The following is a 24916-nucleotide window of genomic DNA, read 5'->3' on the forward strand; positions in this document are numbered from 1 at the left end:
TGCCCACCAGGAGCACTCCAGCCTGGGAGCTTCGACCAGGCAGAGCAGACAGATGCTGAGGACCTCCAAAGCACAGGCTGCAATACCGGGCTGTAGAGTAGCAAGCAGTGATGAGTCCAAGTGCTGCCTTCATCCCAAATATCATTTTTAAAGTGTGATATTATATAAGCAAAGTGTTGATATGCTCTGTGTTGACTGCTGAGTCTCAGCTCTTACATTACCAGTCTGTTTCCGTGAGCTGTTCAGACCTGCTGTGCATCATGGCCACCAACCTGCTCTTGCCTCTCCTGGGGTAGACCATCCATTTCCACTTTAGGACCTGGATTCCCTCTGTCTGGAATTCTGTTCCCATAGAGATTCTCAGCAGTGAGGATTCTGACCTTCCCTTTCTTGGGGAGCCTTTATCCCCCTAATGCATCACCCTAGTAACCAGCTCATTACACTCTTGCCCGTAGCCAATTGTAGTCCTTGTGTCTGTGCCTGACTCAGTCTAGTATACAGTAGATGCTCAATAGCTGTTCTTCAAGGGAATAAATTCATCAGCAATGTGCTGCGTGGGCCCAGGCACTAATTCATTATCATCACACTCATTAATAATTAATCAATCGTTGCACACATTCTCAAATTCAGAGAGGCTAATGTAAGGGATCACCCATAAACTCCAGGTGCCTGTGGTATACATACACAGTGGGGAAAAAAAGAGTTGGGACCCTGGCAAGCAGCTTCCAGAACCTGACATATCCTTCCCTTTTCTCCCTGCAGTGAAGGCATCCGTGAAGTTACAGTATATGGACAATATACGCTGGATCCGGGAGGCTGCCAAGCACCAGCTGGTGAGAGCTTAGCTTGGGAACAAATGAGTACTGCAAAGTCCTGGAGGAGACTGAGCTCCCAGGAAACTGCCCAGAAACAAGGTGTAGCCATAGGGTTCTCAGCACAATCCCGGAACCCCTCTTGCCGTGCCCTGAAAGATGCAGACCCTGAAAAATGTGACTGTTGACAGCAGCACTACAGTGGCTGCCTTATCCAAGAGAGGGACTTGTAAAAGGGTGTCTGGGTAGCAACACAAACTGGAGACCTCATACTATGTTGGTGGGAGTGTAACGCAGTATAATCTGACCATCCTCCACTGTCTGTAGACCTAACAGGATAGGAACAGATTTCAGGATCCTATGTGTGCTGCAGCTAAAATGCCAAGGCAATCAAGAGGTTCTTGGCAGACAAATGGATCAACAAAATGTCTCTCCTTATACTGCAGCATATAAGGGCATTCTGCCAGTCACTGCCACCTCGGTGAAACTGAAGGACACGATGTTAACTGAAATAAGCCAGTCGCAGAAGAGCAAACCCATGCAAGATGCCACTCGCATACAACTCCTAGAGTAGGCAAGTCATAGACAGGGAATTACCAGGCTGAATGCCAGGGCTGGAGAGGGCGTGAAGAGACAGTGTTTCATGGGGACAGACTTTCGTTTTGGAAAAATGAAAAGTTTCTGCAACTAGATGGTGGGCCATCTGCACAGCATTGACAGGCTCATGTCACCAAACAGCAGGCTGAAAAGTTATTAATGTTTGTCAAATTTATGTTATGTTAGGTAGGATTTCTATTGCTGTGATAAAACACCATAATGAAAAGCAAGTTGTGGAGGAAAAGGTTTATTTGGACTCTGACCTTGCCTTTCTTGGGGACCCTTATCCCCTTAATGCATCACCTTAATAACCAGCTCATTACTAAACTCCTGTTCATAGTCAACTGCAATTCTTGTGTGTTCTAGCTTGGTGTCTGGTACACAGTAGATACAACTCAGTAGTTCTTCTTGTAGTTAATTCATCATTGAAGGAAATCAGGACAGAAACTCAAATAGGGCAAAAACCTGGAGCCAGGAGCTGATGCAGAGGCCATGGAGGGGTGCTGTTTACTGTCTTGCTCTTCATGACTTGCTCAACTTACTTTCTTATAGAACCCAGGACCCCCAGCCCAGGGATGGCACCACCCACAGTGGGCTGGACCCTCCCCAACATCAATCACTAAGTAAACATCCTACATCTGGATCTTATGGAAGCATTTCCTCAGTCCAGAGCTCCTTTCAGATAACTCTAGCTTGTGTCAAGTTGACGTAAAACTAGCCATGACAGTGTATTTTACTGATTTTCCTTTTTAGTGAGGATGATAAAATGTGTATCTCGGGGTTCCTGAGCAGCAAACAAGATCTTCCTCCATCCAATTACCCCACAGTCTCTGGAGTCCCTGTGGCACCGGAACTGACTCCATGATGGTCTCCCTGAGTGCTCTGGGTCGATGGATCAACCTCCATCTATGACACAGAGGCAGTGGTGCTAGATCTTGTGGTGTGCCTCTGTGACCCTCACTGGGCACAGCTCTGCCCAGGCCCAGAGCTGAGCACACCAGTGAAGGACAGCACCAGCAGGGGACAGATGGTTGGTCAGAAAAGGTGTCTGATAATAGAGAACCATTGCCAGGCCCTGGTTAGAGAGCAAATTAAATAAAGAAGAAGCATTTGGTCCACATATGGCTAGGCTAGCTAGCCAGAGGTTTCAGAACCAGGAGGGAACTGTCCCCATCATGGGCCATCCTATCTTAGGGTCACAGTTTGCTTGTGTGCCCCCATAAAACTCTATGTGCCAGCCACAATCTCTACGACCAAGTTCAAGCCAGGGAGCCTGGGGCTGGGGCTGGGGTAGAAGGAGGGCTGTAGGCAGAGTCTACGAGCCATCCGGAGAGGCCGGAGGAACTAGCAGCAGGATGAAACTATCTGGGACTGCTATGGGGGGTGGGTTCTCCTCAGTTAATCTCTACTTAAAACTGTATGTATGTATGCATATATATGTGTGTGTATTTATATATATGCATATACATATATGTATGTACATGTATATATCTTATTTCAGGGTACAGTTCTAGAGTGTGAAGCACATTCAGTGCTGTCTTCCTGTCCTTGCCATCCATTTCTAAAGCTTTCTCATATTCTATCTCAAACAGTTTTTATTAGATACTATCCACCCTCTGTTCCCAGCCCAAGGTACTATATGGGGGCCCTTAAGAGTGGGGCAGTGGGGAGTGTGTGCAGTGTTTGTGTAGTCCTGACGAGCCAGCTCTAGCTGGCAGTTTCAAGGCTTTATGTGCAGCGTGAGTCAGAATCCTCTGTCCTTCCAAGGCTGGAATGTTGCAGTTTTCCCTCTCTAACCCTGGTTAGGGCTTGGTTTCAAGATCCCAGTGGATACCACAGCCCACTCAGATCCTTAATACACATGACCTCGTGTTAGCACAGAACGTGCACAGGCCCTCCATGTACTTATATCACCTTTGGATGACTTGTTAGACCTAAGACAAGGTAGAGGCCAGGCACACATTAAATATTGAGTCACTTAGGAAATAGTCACAAGAAAAAAAGGCCCATTCACATTCAATACAGCTGGATTTTTCTTTTCTGAATGTGTGTGTGTGTGTGTGTGTGTGTGTGTGTGTGTCTGTATGTGTGTCTGTGTGTGTGCACGCATGTACAAATGCTGTGTCTGAGGCCAGAAGTTGACCATGAGTGTCTTCCTTGATTTGTCTTCACTTTCTATTTACCAAGGCCGGGTCTCTCATTCAGACCTCACTGTCTACTTATCTAGGCTGCTCCAAGGATCCCACGTTAGCTCACTGAGCACTGGGATTACAGGTGGGCTGCACTGAGTGCTCAGCTTCCATGGGGTACTGAATTCTGAACTCTGGTTCTCATGTGTGTCTGAAAAACATTTGATGCACTCAAGTATCTCCCCTAACCCTTTCCCCAAATTTTTTAAAGATATGATCTTATGTAGCCCTGGCTATCCTGGAACTCATGAAACAGCATCAAACTCAACAGAGGCTTGCCTCTGCCTGGGATTAAATGTTTATGCCATTACACCTAGCTTTCCTGAACACTCTTGATCATGGTTTGTTGACCATGCAGGGGCAGAAGCTGGAGACATGGGCTCTGTTCTATCGAGTGGATAGACCACAGTTTGCCTATTCACGCTTCAGCTGCTGGATACCTGTGTTGTTTCCACCTCTCAGGCTTGTGACTAGCTGCCATACCCATGGTTGTGTAGGCACCTACACCCAAGGAGTCTGAATTAATCTCTATGGGGTCCACATACCACCCATAATTATCACAGCCATCACCAAGTAGCATCCTGGCTGAGAACTGTGGGGCTAAGAAATGACTTTTTCATTCCTGAACACTCACTGGCATTTCCTTCCAGAGGTGCGACACAAGAGCATGAGGTCCGAGTACCAACCTATAGGGAAGTTACCCATCCCTCTGGGCCTCTGTCTCATCCTCTGTGTGATCAAGCTCGGGACAATAATGTAGTGTTTTCCTGGAGACTCAGCTGTGGACTGTGGGGAGAGTGCTTGCAGTAAATCAGGCTTGATCAAGTCTCACATTGGTGGTACTGTTACGATGTGGAAAAGACTCAAGGAGACAGGCCCCACAAGAGGAAACCTCCATGGTACACATGGAGTCTGTCTCTGAGGGTCCTCTAGGGATGGGCCCTAAGGAAAGGGACATAGAAGGGAATGAGGTAACCCAGACCTCATGAGATGTCCATTTGTGGACATGTGTTGGCCCATCAGTGTGGTATCTAGTGGGCTTGATGAGAGATATGACCCAGGGCCCCATACTTCAGAGTTACCAAGCATCCCTGGGTCCTCCGAGATCTCCCTGGATGGGCCAGCAGGTTCTGGAATCACTTACACCTTTCCCATACAGAGCTCTTGGATGCATTTTGGCTGAGGGGCTTTCTCATTCTTTCCTCTGCAGGTGGTGGGCTCCCAGGCAAGGATCCTGTACTCAGACCAGAAAGGTCGAGTGGCTATTGCGGTAGCTATAAACCAGGCCATCGCCAGTGGGAAGATCAAGGTGAGGGACACAGCCTATGCCTTTAGAAGGTTTTGTAGACACCTTATCACAAAGGCCCTGCTTAGGGCCTCCCAGCTAGACTTCTTACTCACACCCGTCTTCCCTTCCCACTTCTCCAATCTTCTCAGAGAGTTGCTGCCACTGCCACTCTACCCTAGTAACAAGGAACTTCCACCATCCCTGGCTGAGTGCCCTTGTAGGGATACTAGGTTCCCCAAAGTCCTTGGACTCCATGAAGGAGATAGGCAGAGGGGCCTAGAGAAGAGCTGCTCTGGGAGCCTGTCCCACTTGGGAGGCAAAGGTGAGGGAAGGAGAGCATGGAGGGCTTAGCATCCTCCCAGAATCTCAACTCTGACATAGGTCACTATGGTGGGAGGACTAGAGATGAGAGGTGAGCAGGCTTGTTCAAACAGGTGTCCTAAGAATGTCTGTTTTGCTGTGGCCTGGGCAAGTCAGGTCATTCTAACCTGTGTTTCTCTACTCAGTGTAAAGAATAGAGTGCTGAAAGCCCCAAAGTGGGTGTGAGGCTCAAGTGAGTCACAGTTCACAAAAATAATGCTATACATCTTTTCTGAGTTACCTAGTTCAAACTGTGAAAAAAATGGCTCAAGTTTGCTCATCCTTCTCACACTTCTGGGGAACCCGGAACCCTGAGCCCTTGTGCTCTAAGAAGCTGATTTCTCCTTTCCTTCTTGTTTTGGGGGCTTGTGTCCTGTTCTTGGTGGCATTGTTCTGTCTGGAGTATTGGGAATGCCACTCAGAGGTGAGGGAGAGCTAAAGCACAAGCTATGGAAAGTCATTCCTGCAGATGGCCCAGCCTCAGAGCCTAGGGTGGCACCTGCAACAAGGTCAACATCCCAAGCTCCCTGGGATGCTTCCCTGAAGCGCACTGTGCGAGGGCTGCTGAGAAGCTCCTGCTGCCATCCAAGCTAGCACCCTCTCCCTCTTTCTTTGGTTCATTGGATAGAGTCCTACTGTGCAGGTGCCTCAGGACATAGCAGAGGGCAGGACAGACAGTGTTCTGGCCTCAGAACTGGTACGATGGAGGGAGCTGGTGACATATAATGCAGATAAGTTAGGAGGTGTTTACAGGTGTCATGAGCCCTGGTGGGGAGATGAGGATCAGTGGTACAGGCAGACTCTCCTGGGCTGCTGGTATTCAACTGAACCCTCAATGACCAGAGGTGCCTGAAAGCAGTTTCAGCACAAAGATATAGTCATTGGCAGAGCATGGCCTGTTCAAGGAAGGGAAGGGTATCTGGGGTCTTCTGAGTTCCAAGGAGAACTTGAGCCTCCCATCAGGCTGCATCAAGTTTGGAGAACCTCTGAAATCCCAAGAACCACTGTGGAGAGTTAGGGGAGCTAGGTGTGTCTTCTTCATTGTGAACTTTGAGGAAGATGTCTGTGCTAGATCTAGAAACAGTATTACCTCATTGGAGACAAGTGGCAGTCCTCAGGGCACTAGGAACTGCTCCCTTTGACCACAGCCAGGATGATACTTGACCATGCAGTTGCCCATATGTCCCCTGTTGCCATCTTGCTAGCTCAGGGTCCCCTTTGCCCACCTCTTTCCCTCTGACCTCATATGACTCTAGGAAAAGCTTCCTCTCGTGGTGGAAGTAGGCTATGAACAGGACAAGAAACCTGAGCCCATCCGTACTCGGCCATACCTGCTGCACCTCCAGGGTTAGCTGCATTACACTATATGGATACAGGCAGGAAAGCCACCCACTGCACCTAGGGTCCCCAGGGGTCCTGAAATCTTTAGAATACAGGGAGCACTGTTTGCACATGTGACTAATTTCACCAAGTGGGTTTGTTCTCACAGGCTTTCACCAAATAGGTTTGTTGTCACAGACACTAGCAGCACAAAACGGGCCCCGGCAATTGCCTAGCCCAAATAGTCAAGGCCCAGGGAGGGGAGGTGACCTCCTTGACATCACACAAGGAGTTTTGTCCACACCCCTGCTACACAGATCACAAGGGGACTCCTAGCTGTGTCTGCCCACACATACACTCACACACCTAAGGCTGTCTTCTGGCCCCTTTTCTCTCTGCAAAGGCTCAGGAACCAAACTTCTTGGGTGGAGCCCAGATTTGATAGAGCATGGACAGGTTTATACCCCAGCTTACTGGCTGTCAAGCTCTTTGGTGTAGGCCAAGTTCCTCAGCCTTTCTGTGTCTAGTCATGTTGCCTACAAAGTGAATGTGTTAGCAATCCTGCTATCTGGATAGAGTTCTTGTGAAGCTGTGTGTTCTCATGCTAATTTATCACACTGATGCCAGTTGGGACATAGGAACCCACCAACAGCTTCCGGTGTTTATTCTTGCTAGAGCGGGCCTATTTTCAAAGTGGAGAAATTCAAACAATATCTGGAATGCCGTCCCCCCCCATCCTCTGCCTCATGCCCTCAAGCCTGGTAGGTACTATTGACTGATATACCCTTCCCTGCCCCCTGCAGGCACCAGTGGTCCTGAGCCGTGACCACCATGATGTGAGTGGCACTGACAGCCCCTTTAGGGAGACTTCGAATATTTATGACGGTTCTGCCTTCTGCGCAGGTGAGGAAGACCAAAAGATTTTTGTCACTCAAAGTTAACCAGCTGAGGAGGTGCACACCCATAGTTCAACAGTTCTGGCGGATGACTGGGATACAGAAGCGTGGCTTGAGCTTAAGAATTAATAGCATCCTGAGTAACATAGAGAGACCTCATCTCAGAGGGAGGAAGTAGATTTTCCATCTTCCAGGTTCTGTGCTACAGGCTTTCCTCCTCCTCCTCCTCCTCCTCCTCCTCCTCCCCTTCCTCCTCCTCCCCTTCCTCCTCCTCCTCTTTCTCCTCACCTTCCTCCTCTTCTTCCTCCTCCTCCTCCTCCTCCCCTTCCTCCTCCTCCTCCTCCTCCTCCTCCTCCCCTTCTTCCTCCTCCCCCTCCTCCTCCTCCCTCCTCCTCCTCCTCCTCCTCCCCTTCCTCCTCCCCTTCCTCCTCCTCCTCTTCCTCCTCCCCTTCCTCCTCCTCCTCTTTCTCCTCACCTTCCTCCTCTTCTTCTTCCTCCTCCTCCTCCTCCTCCTCCCCTTCCTCCTCCTCCTCTTCCTCCTCCCCTTCCTCCTCCTCCTCTTTCTCCTCACCTTCCTCCTCCTCTTCTTCCTCCTCCTCCTCCTCCCCTTCCTCCTCCTCCTCTTTCTCCTCACCTTCCTCCTCTTCTTCCTCCTCCTCCTCTTCCTCCTCCTCTCCCTCCTCCTCTTTTTCTTCTCCTCCTTCTTTTTCTTCTCCTCCTTTTTCTTCTTCCTCCTTTTCTTCTCCCTTGTCTTCCTCACCCAGCACCAGTAGTATGAGAGTCTAGGTTCCCTCATCTCTGTGAGAATTGGAGGGGTGGGGTGAGACGGGGGATTAAAGAGTTACAGGAGGAAGCCGCAGTTTTATGCCTGTGTCTCCAGGATGGCAAAATAGCAACTCTCACAGACCTACTCACATCTATCCTACAGCATGTTAGATGCTTAGAAGGTGACTGAAAGGGATTCTGCTTCCACAGGGCCTGACTCCAGAGTTTGCTGGCTATGTGGCTGTCCTTTAATGATGGGCTCGCTTCTGCTGCAACAAAGCATCTGAGGAAAAACTAAACTAGGGCTGAAATAGTGAGTGGCTAGTTATTTGTAGCCAGCGCACTACCCAAGCTCTGTCCCTAGTAAAGGAAGCCAGAGACACGTGCCTGTTTGTATAGAAAGACACCTCTCAAGTAAGCATGCTCAGCTGGAGGTCACGCAGCTTCACACATTGCTCAGTCAAAAAAAAATGTTGGACAGGACTGTTTCCTGGGTAGAGAGCTGAGTGTGATAATAAGCAAATTTATCTAAGCCATCTAAAAGCTTGAGCCACAGTGACTTTGGGAGTTTCTCTGGAGAGCTTTATTTGAAGCAAAACATCTTGGAGGAGAGCCATCAGCATTTCAAAGGACAGCACAATCATTGTGCTGAAGTGATCATCTCTCAAGTCCTGCTGCCAACATAGGGACCTCACTTCTCTGATGGAGTCTAGAAGTGTCATTCCTTTGCAATCCCTGCCCTAGGCACAAATGGGCATTCAGTGTAGCTGTAGTAAAGGATACCAGGTACAACTGGACTTTGTCCGTTTCTCCTGCTTCCTCTGTTTCTAGACTCCCCTGTCTCCATTCCCCACTTACCGCCTGACACACTGTTCTTCAGTCCCAAGAATTAGCATAAGCCTGTCTGATCCTCAGGACCATCTAGTGCAAGGAGTGATGGCACATGCTTCCCTTTTTCTGTAGACATGGCCGTGCAGAACTTCGTAGGAGATGCCTGTCGTGGTGCCACCTGGGTTGCACTTCACAACGGAGGGGGTGTAGGCTGGTAAGAAGACATCAGAAAGCAGGCTGTGGGCTGATGTGGAGACCATGGGAACCTCGTGGACCTGGGGACCTGCAGTTCTTGGACTTAGGTCCTGGCCACTTGTTCTATTGAGGGCTTTGTGTGAATACATTCCTCATGTGAGCTGGGAACTGGGGGTCAGTACGTTGGGGTGCAGAGGACAGAGGGACAGAGAGGGAGACTCACAAAAAGCAACTCCAGCAGTTTGGCCTGTACCTATCACATAGGACACAACGGCCAGCATGAGTGACAGTCACATTTGTTCCCGTATTCCCGTTCCCACTCTAATATCTCCCTTGAAAGAATCGGATGCATGTTTGTCAGGACAACAAGTTCCAGGCTCCCCAGGCCCCCCATCTTACATTCACACAGGTCACTTTCCAATCAGCAACAGGGCAGGGTCCTTGGGGCCTCCATGATAGTCTCTGCATTGTTGATCATCTTTCTGTTCTTGGCTTATTTGGCTGACAGCTTCTCAGGTCGCAATCCATGGTCAGTTGACCACACTGCATTTAGGCAACACAGTGTGGCAGGGGCCTCTAGGAGTGAGGACAGAACCATTCATTCATTGATGACAAGGGAAAAAAAACAGGATCTCGTGTGGTCCTGCCTGCCAAGGCACTTATTGGTGACTTGAAGACCTCCCATGAGGCCGCACTCCTTAAAAGTTCTACCACCTCCCTCAAGGGAACATTTAACATCCAAATTCTAGGGGTCTCATCCTAATTGGTATTGGCCATTCCTCTGCTGCTGAAAATATTAACTCATATTCTTCAACAAGGACAATGCAGCAGCATTCACCAACCTCTTCCAGTATTCCCTCTCACAGAATCAAAGAAAAAACATAGGCTTTACAGATGAAGAAACTTAGGCTCAGAGGGTTTGCCTCTGTCAGGAAAGAGTCTTGTCTGGGATTCCCAGAGCAGCTCAAAGCTGGAACCCTGGCTGCTCTGAGCAGTCAGGGGTGAGAGAATGGGCTATGTCCAGGCAAGCCTCTCTGTCCTGAAAACCCAAGTCCTTCCATTAATCAGCTCCCCAGTGCATTCAGATGGCTGGCTTGGCCTCATTCCCACCAAGACTAAAATTCTTAACTACAACCCAGTCAGGTGGCTTTAATTAATGGAAAATGTGACCATAGTGCATGTCCTGGCTGAGAAAAACAGCACAGAAAAGAGCTCCCTGGTTATGGAGCACAGGGGAAGGGATGAGTATGACTATTAGAGACTGAGTCTTGTCCCAAGCATCACAAGACAAACGCAGCAGATGTAATTGACCGGGAGGATGTGGGACCCAACACCGCCAAAGGGGTTGAAGGACAGGATAAACCACACCCAGTTCTGTGGCTTTATTTTCTTCCTTGTATGGCCAGGAGTCTAAGAGTCTAAGCTGTTTACCCTCAGGCTTCTTGGACTTGCTTCTCCACTTCCTGGACTGTCAACCGGTGTGCTGTTGAGAGACTCTTCCCTGTGCAAGGTCACCACTCACACCTGTGTGTCAGTTTTAGCTCACTCCATGGCCTTGGCCTTGTCACAGTCTTTCTTTTGGAGTGTCCGCTTGGTGACTGCTTTTGTGTTGTGTGTCCACTTGGCACTAGTTGGCTGCAGTTTCATGTGCTCCAGACTATGTCTGCAGGACACGGCCATTCCATCAAGTCACTGAGTGAGAGCAACTGTGCCTTAGCAAAGTCTTCTCTGGGCTATTCCTATAGGAAAGGATGGCAAGTGGGTAGACCAGGTAAGCTCAGGCAACCTCTGGGCAGTCAGTCATCTGGGCAACTAGCAGCCCATGTGGGGCATGGTAGCTTGCAGCCAGTCTCCCTGGGTGCCCATCATTCTTAATCACTGCTTCTCTGGGCCCTGTGAAACAACCTCCCTCCCTTCTCAGAACACTGCTCAAGACCAGGGTGTAGTTCTGCACTAGAGCACATGGCCAGCATGTACACTACTTGGATACAATGAGAAAGATGACTTCCCATTCTGATAGACAAACAGGCATCAAGCAGAAGGTGATGTAGCAGGTGGGGGGTTGGAGGGATTCATGAAGGGGACAAGGTCAGCTCAGAAGCATAGTTATCTGAGAAGCCAGGATGTTGCTGCTCACATGGCTTTATGATGTAGAGGCCAACCAACATGACAAGGCTTCCCCAGTGCTGGTATCTTTTCAAGCTAACGCCTGAAGTCTTGCAAGCATTTCTGCTCCAGGCAAGTTGATGCAGGGAATTAGCTGGAAACTGCTCTGTCTCCTGCAGGGGTGAGGTGATCAATGGGGGATTTGGCCTTGTTCTCGATGGGACCCCAGAGGCTGAGCAGAAAGCCAGGATGATGCTCAGCTGGGATGTCTCCAATGGCGTAAGTCCCCCTGAACTCTTTAACTCCTCACTACCCCCTCTCCTCCATGGTTCTGCTTATCCAGGTTGAAAGTCTGGACTGCAGTTCTGATCCTTCCCCAGTAAGGGTTACATTCCCAACCCTTCAGGACTCCCTCTTCTTTGGAAGGTTTATTTTTATTTGATTTTGTGTGTATGGGTGCTCTGCCTGCGTATATGTGTACCATGTGTGTGCCTCACACCCTCAAGGGTCAGCAGAGGGCATCAGATCCCTTGGAACTGGAGATACAGTTGTGAGCCACCATGTGGGTGTTGGGAACTGAACCTAGGCCCTCTGGAAGGACAGTCAGTGCTCTTGACTGCTGAGCCATCTCTCCAGACCCCAGGGTTCCCCTTTCACACCCCTTCCCTACTACTTTCCCACACTGCCCTTTGGTTATCTTTGTCTCTGGTCTCACCCTTGTAGCATAGCTTCTGTACATGCAGATGGACCCTGCTGGACTTGGTCCTTCCTCCTGAAGCACCCCCTGCACAGGTGTGGTTGTCTCACAATTTGGGGGCTGTAATTGAACCCAGGGCCTCATGAATGCTCACTCCGTCATGTTGCTGTACCCTGGCCTCAAGATTTCCCTTTTAAGACACATCTTTCACTGCTTTGTGTTGCTATTACTTTGCTGTGCTGGATGGGCTTTGCCCGTGTCAGACAGCTGCACCAACCCTCACTGCCATGTTTGAAGGCAGATCACATTTTAGAAGCTAGATAAACCTTCAGTCCTGCAATTATGGCCCATATTTGCAGTGCCATAGCATCCTGTAGGGGAAATGGGGCAGATTCCTCTCCCAAACCACATCTCAGGTGACCCAGAAGGGTCAACCAGATAATGGAGGTCAGGTAATGATGAGGAAGGATTCCAGAACAAAAGACCAGAGTATAGACTGTAGCTCTGGATGACAGAGGTTGTACCCAGAGGCAGGGATGGGGTGAGGAGGCACTGGTAGGACCACTCACGAGGAACCACTCAACTTCAGCACTTTGGCAGGAATCAGGGCTCCTCATCCTGATAATAAGAGTTACAGTGAGACATTATAGGGTTTCCTCCTAGGAGCCCCCACTACCAGTGGTATGGATATAGGTCAGAAGGTAGCTTGGAGATGGTTGGTGGCAGCTTGATGGGAAGGTGCCATGGCTATCACTTAGGACAGACCAGGCTCAAGGGAGGGAGCAGGCCAAGGAAGGGTCTTGCGGCTGGTGATGAGGATTCTGAAAGGAAAAAGGTGAACGAGTGCTCGGGCTGAGCTCGTTCTGACCAGTCAGTGTCCTCTATAAATGTCAGGTCAATCTTAAGGCTGGGAGGTAGGGCTGGTTCCAGTTTGAAAGGAGGGTAAGTCAGTGATATGTTCCATGTAAGAGAGCAGGGGTTCTGAGCGAGGCAAGTACAAAGCAGGCTCCGCAATCCCCAAATAGAAAAGGACAGAGTTTATGGAGACAGGATACCATGTGCAGATCCCTGTAACCTAGATACCAATGAATGCTATGTGCTTGGCTTCTACAGGTGGCACGGCGTTGCTGGTCTGGGAACCCCAAGGCCTATGAGATCATCTGCCAGACAATGCAGGAAAACAGTGGCCTGGTGGTGACTCTTCCCCATGAGGTGGCAGATGAACAAGTGCTACGACAGGTCCTGCGGCTCTGAGGAGATCGTGGGTCCTCTTGATCCCCTCCTTCCCACTGGCCTCCCCTCACAGCTCATCACCCTCCCCCCCCACTACTACACCCCTCCCTACATGGCACTCTTAGTGTCCCACATAGTAAACCACAGAGGCCCATCAAGATGGGGCTCTTGCCTTTGACTACTGGCTTCAGGGCAGGGTACATAGTGTTCACAGAGAAGCCATAAGCCTGCAGTAGAGTAGACTCCAGCTTGGATGGGAAGGAGTCTTGATGCTGACCAAGCTGGCACCAGCCTCACAGTAGTCTCTGTGACCTTCTAAATGTGCTGTTCAGTCTACTGTCCACTGCTGTCCCCACAGTACTACCCACCCATCCCTTGTTTATGCCATCACTTCTGATTCCTCAGAGAACCCGGCACGGGTACACAAAGTGCTCACACCAAGTCCTTGGTGCTGAGGGTATGGGAAAGATATAAAGGAAGTAAAGACCAAAATAGAGGCAAGCGCATGGCACAGACTGGGCTGGCAAGAGTGGGTGACAGAGTCTCTGAGGCAAAGTGGCCAGGTGCTACTGCAACGTGTGGAGAAAAGACACTTTCCAGGCCAGCTGTGTGAGCATGAAACACAGAACCAACCACTTCCAGAGGTGCCTGGGTGGATCTGGAATCCTTCCGGAGTTGCATTAGCCATAAGCTGGGTTCTTATACCTTTTCCATGCCCTGCAACCCAATCAGACCTACCCCAGCCTTGCCTCTGAAGCAGGAGCCCTGGCAAGAGAGTTGGGTTGTGCTTCCTCAGACCTCCCCCTGGAAGTTACCACTGCTTTATAAGTGCCCCCTACCCCCCAATACCCAGCTTTTGGGCCCCTCCCACTACTGTGTCCTGTGCCCTCCTTTCAATCTTTACCAGGCCAGCTCTCCTGCTGTGTTGTCCCCTGAGCTGAGGCAGGGCTACTTGGCAGTTAATTTACAAAGAGAAAAGGGATCTATCTGGCTGACAGTTCTGGATGTCCCCACCCAAGATCAGGAAGTCATATTGCTTTGGGTCTCTGGCAACAGTGCCAAATGGCAGTGGCAGGGCACACATGGCAGAACAAACTGCTTACACTGTGAGGCAGGAAGAAAGAAAAGACGCTTGGACCCAAGTGCTACAATCCCTCAAGGGCATGTTCCAATAACCTAAAGGCCTTTCCCCCAGCTCTACTGCTAAAGGATTCCATCACCCTTTGAATAAGCCTTTAGCCCAATCAGGAGCCATACCAGAGGTCAAAACTGGCTTTCTGGCATTTTGGTCTATGTTTTCTTGCATAAAATAAAATTTTTCCTAAATCAAAAAGGAGCCAGACATCCTTCAGTGAGGGACCAGGGCCTCTGAGCCTCAGTTTTCAAATAGGCACAGTGGAGCCGCAATACCTGAACCTACGTTGAGATTGAGAATTAACCTTGGTTTTTCCTTATTTTCTATGTAGTGCCACAGCAGAAAGTCAGGCAGAGGCTAGAACTGGAGAGACCCCCTCTGTACCACTACCAGGGTTTGTGCTCTGTTGGCCAGTGGAGTCCCAGCCCTTGCCTATAGAGGAACTTCCCTGCACTATGAAGGGTACAGTGGGCAACAGTCAGCAAAGCTGCTAGCCCTTGTCTTCCAATAGAATGGATACCTCACATGGCATGTCCAGTATTCAGATGTGGTTAGTGTGACCAAGAAATTGAATTGTAAACTTTGACATTTTAATTCATTTAAAGTAAATTGAGTTCTATTTCATATAAGTGTAACTGCAATATAATGAGACTAAAATTACATATAGGTTTAGGCTAGGCCTATTCCATTTTCCCCCTAAAAGCCAAGACCATGTTTATTTATAAAAAATGTAATTCTTATAGAGACTGGTGGAGGCTCAGTGGTAGAACACATATTTACTTTTGGGGTTTTGTGTGTGTGTGTGTGTGTGTGTGTGTTTGTTTGTTTTGGTTTTGTTTTGTTTTTTGTCTTCTTTTTTTTCTTTGTTGTTTCTTTTACTGGATATTTTCTTTATTTACATTTCAAATGTTATCCCCTTTCCAGGTTTGCCCTCCAGAAACCCCCCATCCCATCCCCCACCCCCTGCCTCCATGAGGATGCTCCCCCACCCACCTACTGCCCCTGCCTCCCGACCCTGGCATTCCCCTACACTGGAGCATCCAGCCTTCACAGGACCAATGTCCTCTCCTCCCTTTGATGCCCAACGAGGCCCATCCTCTGCTACAGATGCAGCTGGAGCCATGGGTTGCTCCATGTTTACTCTTTGGTTGCTGGTTTAGTCCCAGGGAGCTCTGGGGTATCTGGTTGGTTGATATTGTTGTTCTTCCTATGGGGTTGCAAACCCCTTCAACTACCTTAGTCTTTTCTCTAACTCCTCCATTGGGGACCCCGTTCTCAGTCCAATGGTTGGCTGCAAGCATCTGCCTCTGTATCTGTCAGGCTCTGGCTGAGCCTCTCAGGAGACAGTTATATCAGGCTCCTGTCAGCATACACCTCTTGGCATCCCCAATAGTAACTGGGTTTGGTAACTGCATGTGGGATGGATCCCCATGTGTGGCAGTCTCTAGATGCCCTTTCCTTCAGACTTTGTTCCTCACACATATTTAATGTACACACACACACACACACACACACACACACACACACACACACACAGGGTAAAATAAAATTAAGTACATGTAGTAGTATTAAAAACAAGCTGCCATCTTGTGAGATGATATTGAAATGTCCCCCAACACAGTAGTGTGGATAGGCAGGGCTCAGTCTACCTTGGGTAGTATGGAATGGGCCCTTATCTGATTGACTTCCTCTATTGCCCATGAGGCCACTCTTGCTCAGATTTCCCATTGGCCTCTATATAGGTTCCCTGCCTCCATTCTCAGCCTAATTATACTCCAGTGGAAATCCTTGCAAAATGCAGCAACAGTGTGTCATCTCTCTGCCTGAAAAGCACAGTGGCTTTCCTGATCCTTGCTGGAGCCAGGACCTAAGCATCCCAACTTGGAAGGAGTAGAAGAAAAACAGTGTTCCTAAAAGAGGGTGAGGTCCATCAGAAGGTAGCAGGAGACCTGAGTTAGGAGGCCTAGACAAACCACAGAGGAGAATGTACAGTGCAGAGCAGGCGAGACAACTCCTGGCAAACCCAAGAGCTTGAATCCACCCGATGACAGGTGTCCTAAAAATTACCAAGACACTCTTGAAAAGACAGAGGACACAGAAGAGAATATTGTCCACATGCTATCCACTGCTTTCCAACACATTTTTTCTTGCACTGTAGAAAAACACACAACTGTAACTTTAATTTTTTAAATGCCTATTTTTAATGATGGTTCTTAAATGCTTTAACGTCCCTTTTATCCCACCACCCTCCAGAGGTAGTGGAAAAGAAATGCAGCTGTTTAGAAAGTTCTTCGGAGCAGCTCAAATCTGTGTTGTCTGGAAATCGGCAGTTTAGTTCACAGATCAGCAGCAGCAGCTCGATCCACTCACAAACACTGTATGAATACACAAGCAGTCCAGTTCAGTAGAGTTGGGATAGCAAACATGAATCAGCAGCAGTGGCATTACCTAGCAGAGAGAAAGCCAGGCCTCAGTCTTGGCATGAGTCATTAGGAGGGACCCAGAGGGATGCCAGAAAAAGTTCTCAGCTGTACCTCGCTCAGGGAATCAAAGATCAGCAAAGACTCAAGACCAACAAGCATTGCACAGCTAACTCTATAAGCAAGCCTACCTCAGCCTCGGTCACTGTCTGTCGAATCCTATTTATACCCTCTAAATATCACATGTCCTCCATGGGTTTTGCCTTAGCATGTGGGTCTGTCTCAGCTGACATTACTCTGTCAAGCATTCTGAGTCTGTAGAAGCTTCAAGAAACCACAGAACACCACCAAACGTTTTTTGGTGCATTTCTCTCTATAGAGTTCTGACAAATGCCACTCAACTATGCAAAGTAAGGCATACCAATACATGTGTATTGTTAGCAAAGAATCTGTCATTAAATGTCCTTTCACATACTTATTTTAACAGAACATCTTTTCACCTGTGTCTGTGTTAGTCAAACGTTCCTATACAAGTCTATCTTAGTCTTTCACCTATGTCCACTTCAGGAAAACACTCCTTCACATGTTTGCCCCCAGCAAAGCACCATCCAACACAACTGACTTTTCAAAGAACCCTTAGGTTTCCACTTCACACAAGCACTTTCCAGAATGCAACTCAGTGGCCTGAAGCACCCCATAGTGCTATGCAGCAGTCCCCACCCAGGTCTAAGAGCTTTTCATCACCCAAGTTGGCACTGCCCCCTCCCCAGCCCCTGGTATTCATCAGCTTACTCTCACCCTATTGTACTGTGTGCTCCAGAGTCCTCAGATGTAGAGTCACATAGTGCTTATTCTTCTGTGACTGGCTTACTCACCCATTGTCATGTCCATGTGGCAGTATGTAGCAGAATGCCCTTCCACCAACTCCATATGATGGACCCTTCAGCCATTGAAGGGCTTGTGGGTTCCTGTAAATCCTGCTGTGAGCCAGATGTACATGTGTTTACCCAAGGCCCTGCTTTCAGCTCTTGGGTCTGCATCTAGAACACTGTGGGGATCACATTATTAATTTTATATTTAAGTTTTTAAGGAACTATCAAAACATTTTCAGTAGTAGGAAAATAATTTCTAAATCTAGAATTTAATTCCTAAAATACTTACTTGTGATCTAAGACACTCACTAGAGACATTGAGATGGATCGGTGCTTAAAGGCTCCTTCTACCATGCCCAATGGCCTGAGCTAAACCCCCAACCTACATGGTGGGAGGAGTGAACTATTAAGTTGTCCTCCCAACCTCCATATGCGAGTGCGTGGTGATCACGCACACACATACACCTCACTACAAACTCCATAGTGCCAAAGGAAAACCACAGTGGACTAAAAGCCCCTTTCTCCACCTCACCACAGAGGTATCATTGAGGATTTCTCTAGAAAAAAATTTTTATTTTCATTTCGCTTCCTGGTGCCCCTTTAATACTCAAACCATCTATTTTGTATTTTTCCTTTCTAAGCTTGCTATGCTTATTCAAAACACTCTTCATGAGACTTAACCAGAGAACAAAGTCTATAATGGGCATTTCTGAGACTTTGTCAATGCAATTAATCTGAGTATCATCACCTTAGTCTCAGGCAGACTCTTGAGACAAAGGCAAAAAGCAGTTATATTCTTCACCAAAATACTACAAAAACAGTCTCTAGGCCACATTCTGAAGTTCTTCTCCACTGAAACCTCTTGGGCCAGGACTGCACAGTTGAACTCAATCACAGCAACAAAATCCTCCGTATTCCTACTGGGATAGCCCATTAAGCCCCATTTAAAACATGCCATGCCTTTCCAAATCCAAAGTCCCAAAATCCACATTCTTCCAAACAAAAGCATGGTTAGGCCTATTCCAGGAATACCCCAGTCCCTGATACCAACTTCTGTCTTCGTTAGGGTTTTATTACTATAAGCAGACACAGCGACCAAGGCAACTCTTATAAAGACAACATTTGATTGGGGCTAACTTACAGGTTCAGAGGTTCAGTTCATTATCATCAAGGTGGGAGCATGATGGCATCCAGGTAGGCATGGTGCAGGAGGAGCTGAGAGTTCTACATCTTCGTCTGAAGGCTGCTAGTGGAAGACTGATTTCCAGGCAGCTATGGTGAAGGTCATATAGCCCACACCCACAGTGACACACCTACTCCAATGGGGCCACACTTTCTAATAGTGCCACTCTCTGGGCTGAGCATATACAAACCATCAGAGAGTGTGTACGCACATACACAGACAAGTAAGGTGCTTTCACAGACAAATGTTCTCTTCCTACTTCTGTGTTTGTTTTTAAACGTATTTTAATAGAAACATACAGAGGTGTCATTGCTGTTACTTGTTGTCAGTAGCTTTTGTATATTGGATGTGTTGTTCAAGCAACACTTTCAATGCCAAAAACTTTTGCTTCTCGGGGAACCAAACCCTATGAGAAGCTAGCCCTAATTCTCCATCTCTCTGTAGCTACCAGCAGCCACTAATCTACTGTCTGTATAACTTAGCGCTTCTAAGGCTTCTAATATATGTGGCATTATTATAACACATCATCTTTTGTGGCTGAAATATTTTTTATAGGTTTGGTCATGACAGAACTTGCAAAACTCTGAGGATGAACACTTGCATTGTTTCCTCTTGGGAGTTGTTCCAACAAAGATTACTATAAGCATGCATGTAGTTTTGCGTAGACATATTTCCAGCCCTCTTAGGGTAGATGCAGAGAGGGGAGGGACATACCCTTGCATTTTAAGGAGCAGATTGGTGGAAAATGGGGGTAAACCAGTGTAGGTGCAAAAGGCAGGTTGGCAAGATTTTAATCGTATTTGCACTTTTATAAGACTAAAGCCCGCCCTACAGAAAACAGGGAAGGGGGATGCGAACTGGGTGCAAGGAGGGAGACAGTTGGTTAAAAGGGGGGTGAAGACGAGTCCCTTGGTTATTTGAGAACCTAGGAGTGAAATAAGTTTGAATTTGAGTTGTGATGACAGGAGTGGTATGATTCCAGATAAATCCATATGAGACAAGTAGGGTTGTGGAGTTCAGGGAACAACTCATAATTTAGAAGGCTGACATGTATCAAGGAGTCACGGAATGCCTTTAGTGGTTTAGGTAGGTATCCCATCAGGACCTGCTACAGGGCAAACCAGGTCTGCGCGCTCTTCAGCGAGGTCATAGAGAAGATGAGAAGCAAAGTAGAGAGGTTCAAAGCCTGAGTGCCAGTTCTGGACCATGTGACCGCAGGTAACCTTGACCTGTTTCCTTACACCTGGCAATCACGCATTAAATTAACTTGTATTTTCAAAGCATGGAGGGCACAGGAACTCTTAGAAAATGCAATCTGCTTTCAATCCTTTGCGCTACCCAGATGTAAAAGTAGGAGCCAAAAGCTGAAGAACCTCTTTTTCCAGGTTGGGACTCAAAGCAAAACACAGTCAACTTGGAGGCCCCGCCCCTGCCCCACCCCCCGGCTCCCTCGTGACTACTGTCCCGACAGCCCTCGCGCGCCACGCCCACGCCCACGGCCCTCGCGCACGCGCAGCTCGAGATGCGACTCTGGGCTGTACTCTACGCTTAGCTTTGACAGAGACTCCCGGGGGGCGGACCCTAGGTGTCGCGCGCATGCCTGGCAGGGCTGGGCCGCTCTTCTCCGGTGGCTGCGGCTCAGACGCCTCAGCTGGGCCTAAGATGGACCTCCCGGCCGTGCTCGCTGCCCCAGCCACGCGCGGAGACCAACATGGCGGTGGCCCAAGCCGACTTCGCCGCGGAACGGGGCCGTCCCTCGGTGCTGGTCCCGGGCGCCGCCGCCTGCTGCTGCTGAGGAGCCCGGAAGATGGCGGGCCCGGGCCGCGTCAAGAGGAGGCCCCGGGGCCCAGCCCGCCGCCCCCGGAAGACGGCGGCGACTCCTTCGTGGTACTGCTGGAAGTGCCGCGCGCGGCCGACACCCATGAACAGGAGGAGACCGAGCCCGACTCCGGCGCGAGCCCCACGGAACAGGTCCCGGCCGCCGCCCCCGGCGCAGCTCTGGCAGGCACCGTCACCATCCACAACCAGGACCTCCTGGTGCGCTTCGACCGCGGCGTCTTCACGCTGGCCGCCGCCCCCGCGCCAGCCACCCAGGGCCTGCATCCCGCGACCACCCCGGGCCTGGAGCCCTCGAGCGCTGCTGCGTCCCGCCGCGGGCCGGTGGCCGCCAGCGCTGGCTCTCCGGCCTACCGCTGTCCCGAGCCGCAGTGCGCGCTGAGCTTCGCCAAGAAGCACCAGTTGAAGGTGCACCTGCTGACGCACGGCAGCCTCCAGGGCCGGCGTCCCTTCAAGTGCCCGCTGGATGGCTGTGGCTGGGCCTTCACCACCTCCTACAAGCTCAAACGGCACCTGCAGTCCCATGACAAGCTGCGTCCTTTTAGCTGCCCGGTGGGCGGCTGCGGCAAGAAGTTCACCACAGTCTACAACCTCAAGGCGCACATGAAGGGCCACGAGCAGGAGAGTTTGTTCAAGTGCGAGGTATGCGCCGAGCGCTTCCCCACACACGCCAAGCTCAACTCCCACCAGCGCAGCCACTTCGAGCCCGAGCGACCCTACAAGTGTGATTTCCCTGGTAAGCTGGAGCCACGGACCTGCGGGGGGCGGGTGAGACCCGGCGATGTCTGAACCCAAGGGCCAAGCTCAATGTCGCTGTTTGGGCAGAGTTTGCGCGGGGGCGGGGGGTGGACAGTATGCCTTGATTTAAATGAGAATCGAGCAAAAAGCACTCACAAGTTTGTGTGGAGGTTCCTTTCAAGTAGTTAGATATGAAGCCCTGGATTCCACCAGCGAAGTGGAATGCATAGTCACACGCTTTCCGTGGGGAGGCTGCAAACCTTTGTTAAGGTGCTTCCATTGAAAGTGACTACTTCTCAGAGTCAGGGCTTTATTTTTCTCAATCTATTTCGTTCAACAATACCAGAGGAGTCAGAGATCCAAGACACATAAATTGAAATATGCCACCTTAAAATACTGAGGAAATAACCACACATCGATGCTTCCCTAGTCCCTCTTCAACCTCTCTGGAAGCCCCATTGATTAGTGGACACAGAGCTCCCAAGGACGTCTCATGCTTTGAATCAGACCCCTGTCCTTCCCAATATTATGAGTAGAGTGAGGTCCTCCTGAGGGTCTTGTGCTGGCTGATCAGTTGGGCTTCCGTAGAAGCTGGGAGAGGGAGCAGGGGAACACCATTAAGTGTCCAGTCAAGAAGAGGTTCTTTTGACAACATGAGCTAGGAAGTGGCAGTGGGATTGGTGTACGCTTCAGGAAAAGATCACAGAGTCGAAAAAACTTGCCTATTGATAGGGTGGTGAGGACTGTTGCTAAAGCAGAGAATGCTCATGTTTGGATTAACCTAATCACATATTCCCTAAGTAACAAAGCTTGAGGCTAAAGGGGGATTTCTGGATGGGGCAGAGAGTCCCTGGGCAGTTACTTTTATGCAGGGCTGTGTAGTGCTTCACAGTTACAGTGAGTACATTTTAGAGAGTCTGAGAAAGAGCTGCAGCAAAGATAGCTCCTAAACATTTTTCAGCTTTTTACTTTCCACCCCATTTGAGGACCAAACATTTTGTCAAAGGAGTGTTGATGTAGAAATCGTTGAGGTGTAGGTTGCTTGGACTGAAGGGTGGGGTAGGGTGGGACTGTAAGAACAGAAGTGAAGCTAGCAACTTGCATAAATGGGTAAAATAGAAAGAGAAACCAGATGGTAGGATGTGGGGTGTCAGTCGTAGAGGCTAGAGGGAATTAAAAGGTGTGGAGGATGTACTATCACTCTAATGGGACAGAAAAATCTGAGCTAGTAGGATGGTTGCAGCCCTGCAAAGCCATGCCCGACTAAATCTTGATGGTTAGTGTTAGTTTGTCCTGCTCTCTTGGGTTTCAGACAGAATTGCCAACTGAGTTTGTCAAAGACAAACCTGGTCTTTGCAGAGTCGTCTGCAGAACTGGCCAGCAAATGCTATCTTTGGAAGACAGCGTCTTAATCTCTACATCACACTGCAGCAGGTGGCCTGTGCGTTGCATGTGCATGTGCAACAGGTCTTTCTATGCCTTCTAGGAAGCTCAGCATAAGTGGACAGAGCTTTGCAGACATGGTTTCCAAGTCATGCCTTTCTTTGTCTGTTCCTTGTGAACTGCCACAGGATGTTGTTAGTGTGAGCTGTACTGTGTGATTTTTGTCCTGAGAGCTGAGCTTGTGCTTTCTTCATTCAGGCTGTGAGAAGACATTCATCACAGTGAGTGCCCTGTTTTCCCATAACCGAGCCCACTTCAGGGAACAAGAGCTCTTTTCCTGCTCCTTTCCTGGATGCAATAAACAATATGACAAAGCCTGCCGACTGAAAATTCACCTGCGAAGTCACACAGGTAGGGGTTGCATTGTGTACCACCATGTAGACACATGCTTTGTGGGGGCTATTGTGCTCATGGCTATGCTGTGTCATCTTTTTCTTTTACAAGGTGAGAGACCATTTATTTGTGACTCAGACAGTTGTGGCTGGACCTTCACCAGTATGTCCAAACTTCTAAGACACAAAAGGTAAACCAACCATACATTTTGGCATTTAGGTTTTGTAAGCCCATGAACTATGTGTCTCAGACCACTTTTAGTGAATTACGTACAGATTTCAAGTAGTTTAAGATGGAATTCAGTGTCAGTATTTTAGAAAATCAGAAAACCGTAAGAAAAACACTAAGAGTCTCCTCACTTGACAACAGTTGTTTCCTGTGTAAGTTTGTTTGCTTTACTTAACATCCTGTCAATACAATTACATTTTTCCCCCTTTTAAATGTTGTAGAAATGCTTTTCTTCATGTTCTTGCAAACTTCCAGCAGTGATGATGACAACTGGGGGTCTGTGTACACATGACATTCTTTATGTTCCATCTTGGTCACAGCCCCAACATTGGTAGTACAGACTCAGGGTGGCCTGGGTATGTTGTATGACTGGGGTCTGAGGTGCTCAGAGTGAAAGCATTACCTAGAAAAAGACAATGTTTGCAAGTTTACTTAAGAGGGATCTTTCCCACTGCTGCCAAACTCTGTGTGTGTGTGTTTGTCTTTGTGTTTTCTGGCCATCTGTGGCTTGGAAAGAACACTGGCCATAGAGACTTCTAAACAGTTCACGGTGCTTCATTTCCTCCTTTGGGGCTCAGCTCTTCCTAGATTATTGTAGCACTAATTGTTCCATTTCTGGCTCTGGGGCCACCTATCTATGAAAGTAGAATTTCTGATTATGGGGCAGCTAAACAAACCCTGTGTGAACAAACATCTGAAATGTATTGATCATTCTGAATGAAGGGAGCCTACTGTTTCTGCTCTAAAGGCTCATGTTTTTTGTTTTGTCTTGTTTGTTTCAGGAAGCATGATGATGACCGGAGGTTCACTTGCCCTGTTGAAGGCTGTGGCAAGTCATTCACTAGAGCAGAGCATCTGAAGGGCCACAGTATCACCCACCTGGGAACAAAGCCATTCGAATGCCCTGTGGAAGGTAGCATTTAAAATGTTTTAGCTGTAGACAAAGTGCCACACTAACACTCCTGTTAAGCTGTAAGCCTGAGTTGCAGAAGCACTGAGGTAATTGCTAGTCCCAGCACTGTATTTATTTGGTTGGTTGAGAGTGTGTGCATACTGTCCCAGGGGAGTGTATTGGAAGAAGTGCTCTGAGGCTGTAGTTCCACCACCTGTTTAACTTGGTGATTATGAGGAGCAGATGAAGTGAGGAGAAGAGTACGCCATCATGTGTGGTCAGACATGTAGCTTGGCCTCACTCAATGACAAATAGCTAGTCTTGTTGCACAGACAGAAATAAAGCCTGTCTGCTGTTTTAAATAAGGATGTACATGAGACTTTGTCCTAGTTAGGGTTTCTGTTGCTGTGATAAAACACCTTGACCAAAGCCACTTGGAGAGCATTCCAGCTTACACTTCTGTGTTACAGTCCTTCAAAGAAAGTCAGGGCAGGAACTCAAGGAAGGGACCTAGGGCTTACTCAACCTGCTTGCTTAGAGCACTCAG

At 48.7% G+C, this 24916-nt stretch overlaps 2 protein-coding genes across 3 annotated transcripts in view; both read left to right on the top strand.

The window, feature by feature from the left end:
• Positions 1-14622, top strand: part of Uroc1 (urocanate hydratase 1) — a 31574-nt gene extending 16952 nt beyond the window's left edge. Inside the window, exons 15-20 of the mRNA NM_001431883.1 lie at positions 763-833; positions 4809-4907; positions 7370-7469; positions 9191-9272; positions 11539-11638; positions 13170-14622. Of these exons, the coding sequence (NP_001418812.1) occupies positions 763-833; positions 4809-4907; positions 7370-7469; positions 9191-9272; positions 11539-11638; positions 13170-13310 (593 nt within the window). The 3' untranslated portion in view covers positions 13311-14622. The remainder of the gene's footprint in view (positions 1-762; positions 834-4808; positions 4908-7369; positions 7470-9190; positions 9273-11538; positions 11639-13169) is intronic.
• Positions 14623-20482: 5860 nt separating this feature from the next.
• Positions 20483-24916, top strand: part of Zxdc (ZXD family zinc finger C) — a 32181-nt gene continuing 27747 nt past the window's right edge. For both annotated transcript variants that reach the window (XR_015685650.1, NM_001431781.1), the window contains 4 exon segments: positions 20483-21471; positions 23115-23267; positions 23361-23439; positions 24260-24390. Coding sequence is in view for 1 of the 2 variants with exons in the window: in NM_001431781.1 (NP_001418710.1) it covers positions 20496-21471; positions 23115-23267; positions 23361-23439; positions 24260-24390 (1339 nt within the window). In the remaining variant the exon portion in view is untranslated.

Source organism: Rattus norvegicus, chromosome 4 (assembly GCF_021556685.1).
Source record: "Rattus norvegicus strain SHRSP/BbbUtx chromosome 4, alternate assembly SHRSP_T2T, whole genome shotgun sequence".
NCBI lineage: Eukaryota > Metazoa > Chordata > Mammalia > Rodentia > Muridae > Rattus > Rattus norvegicus.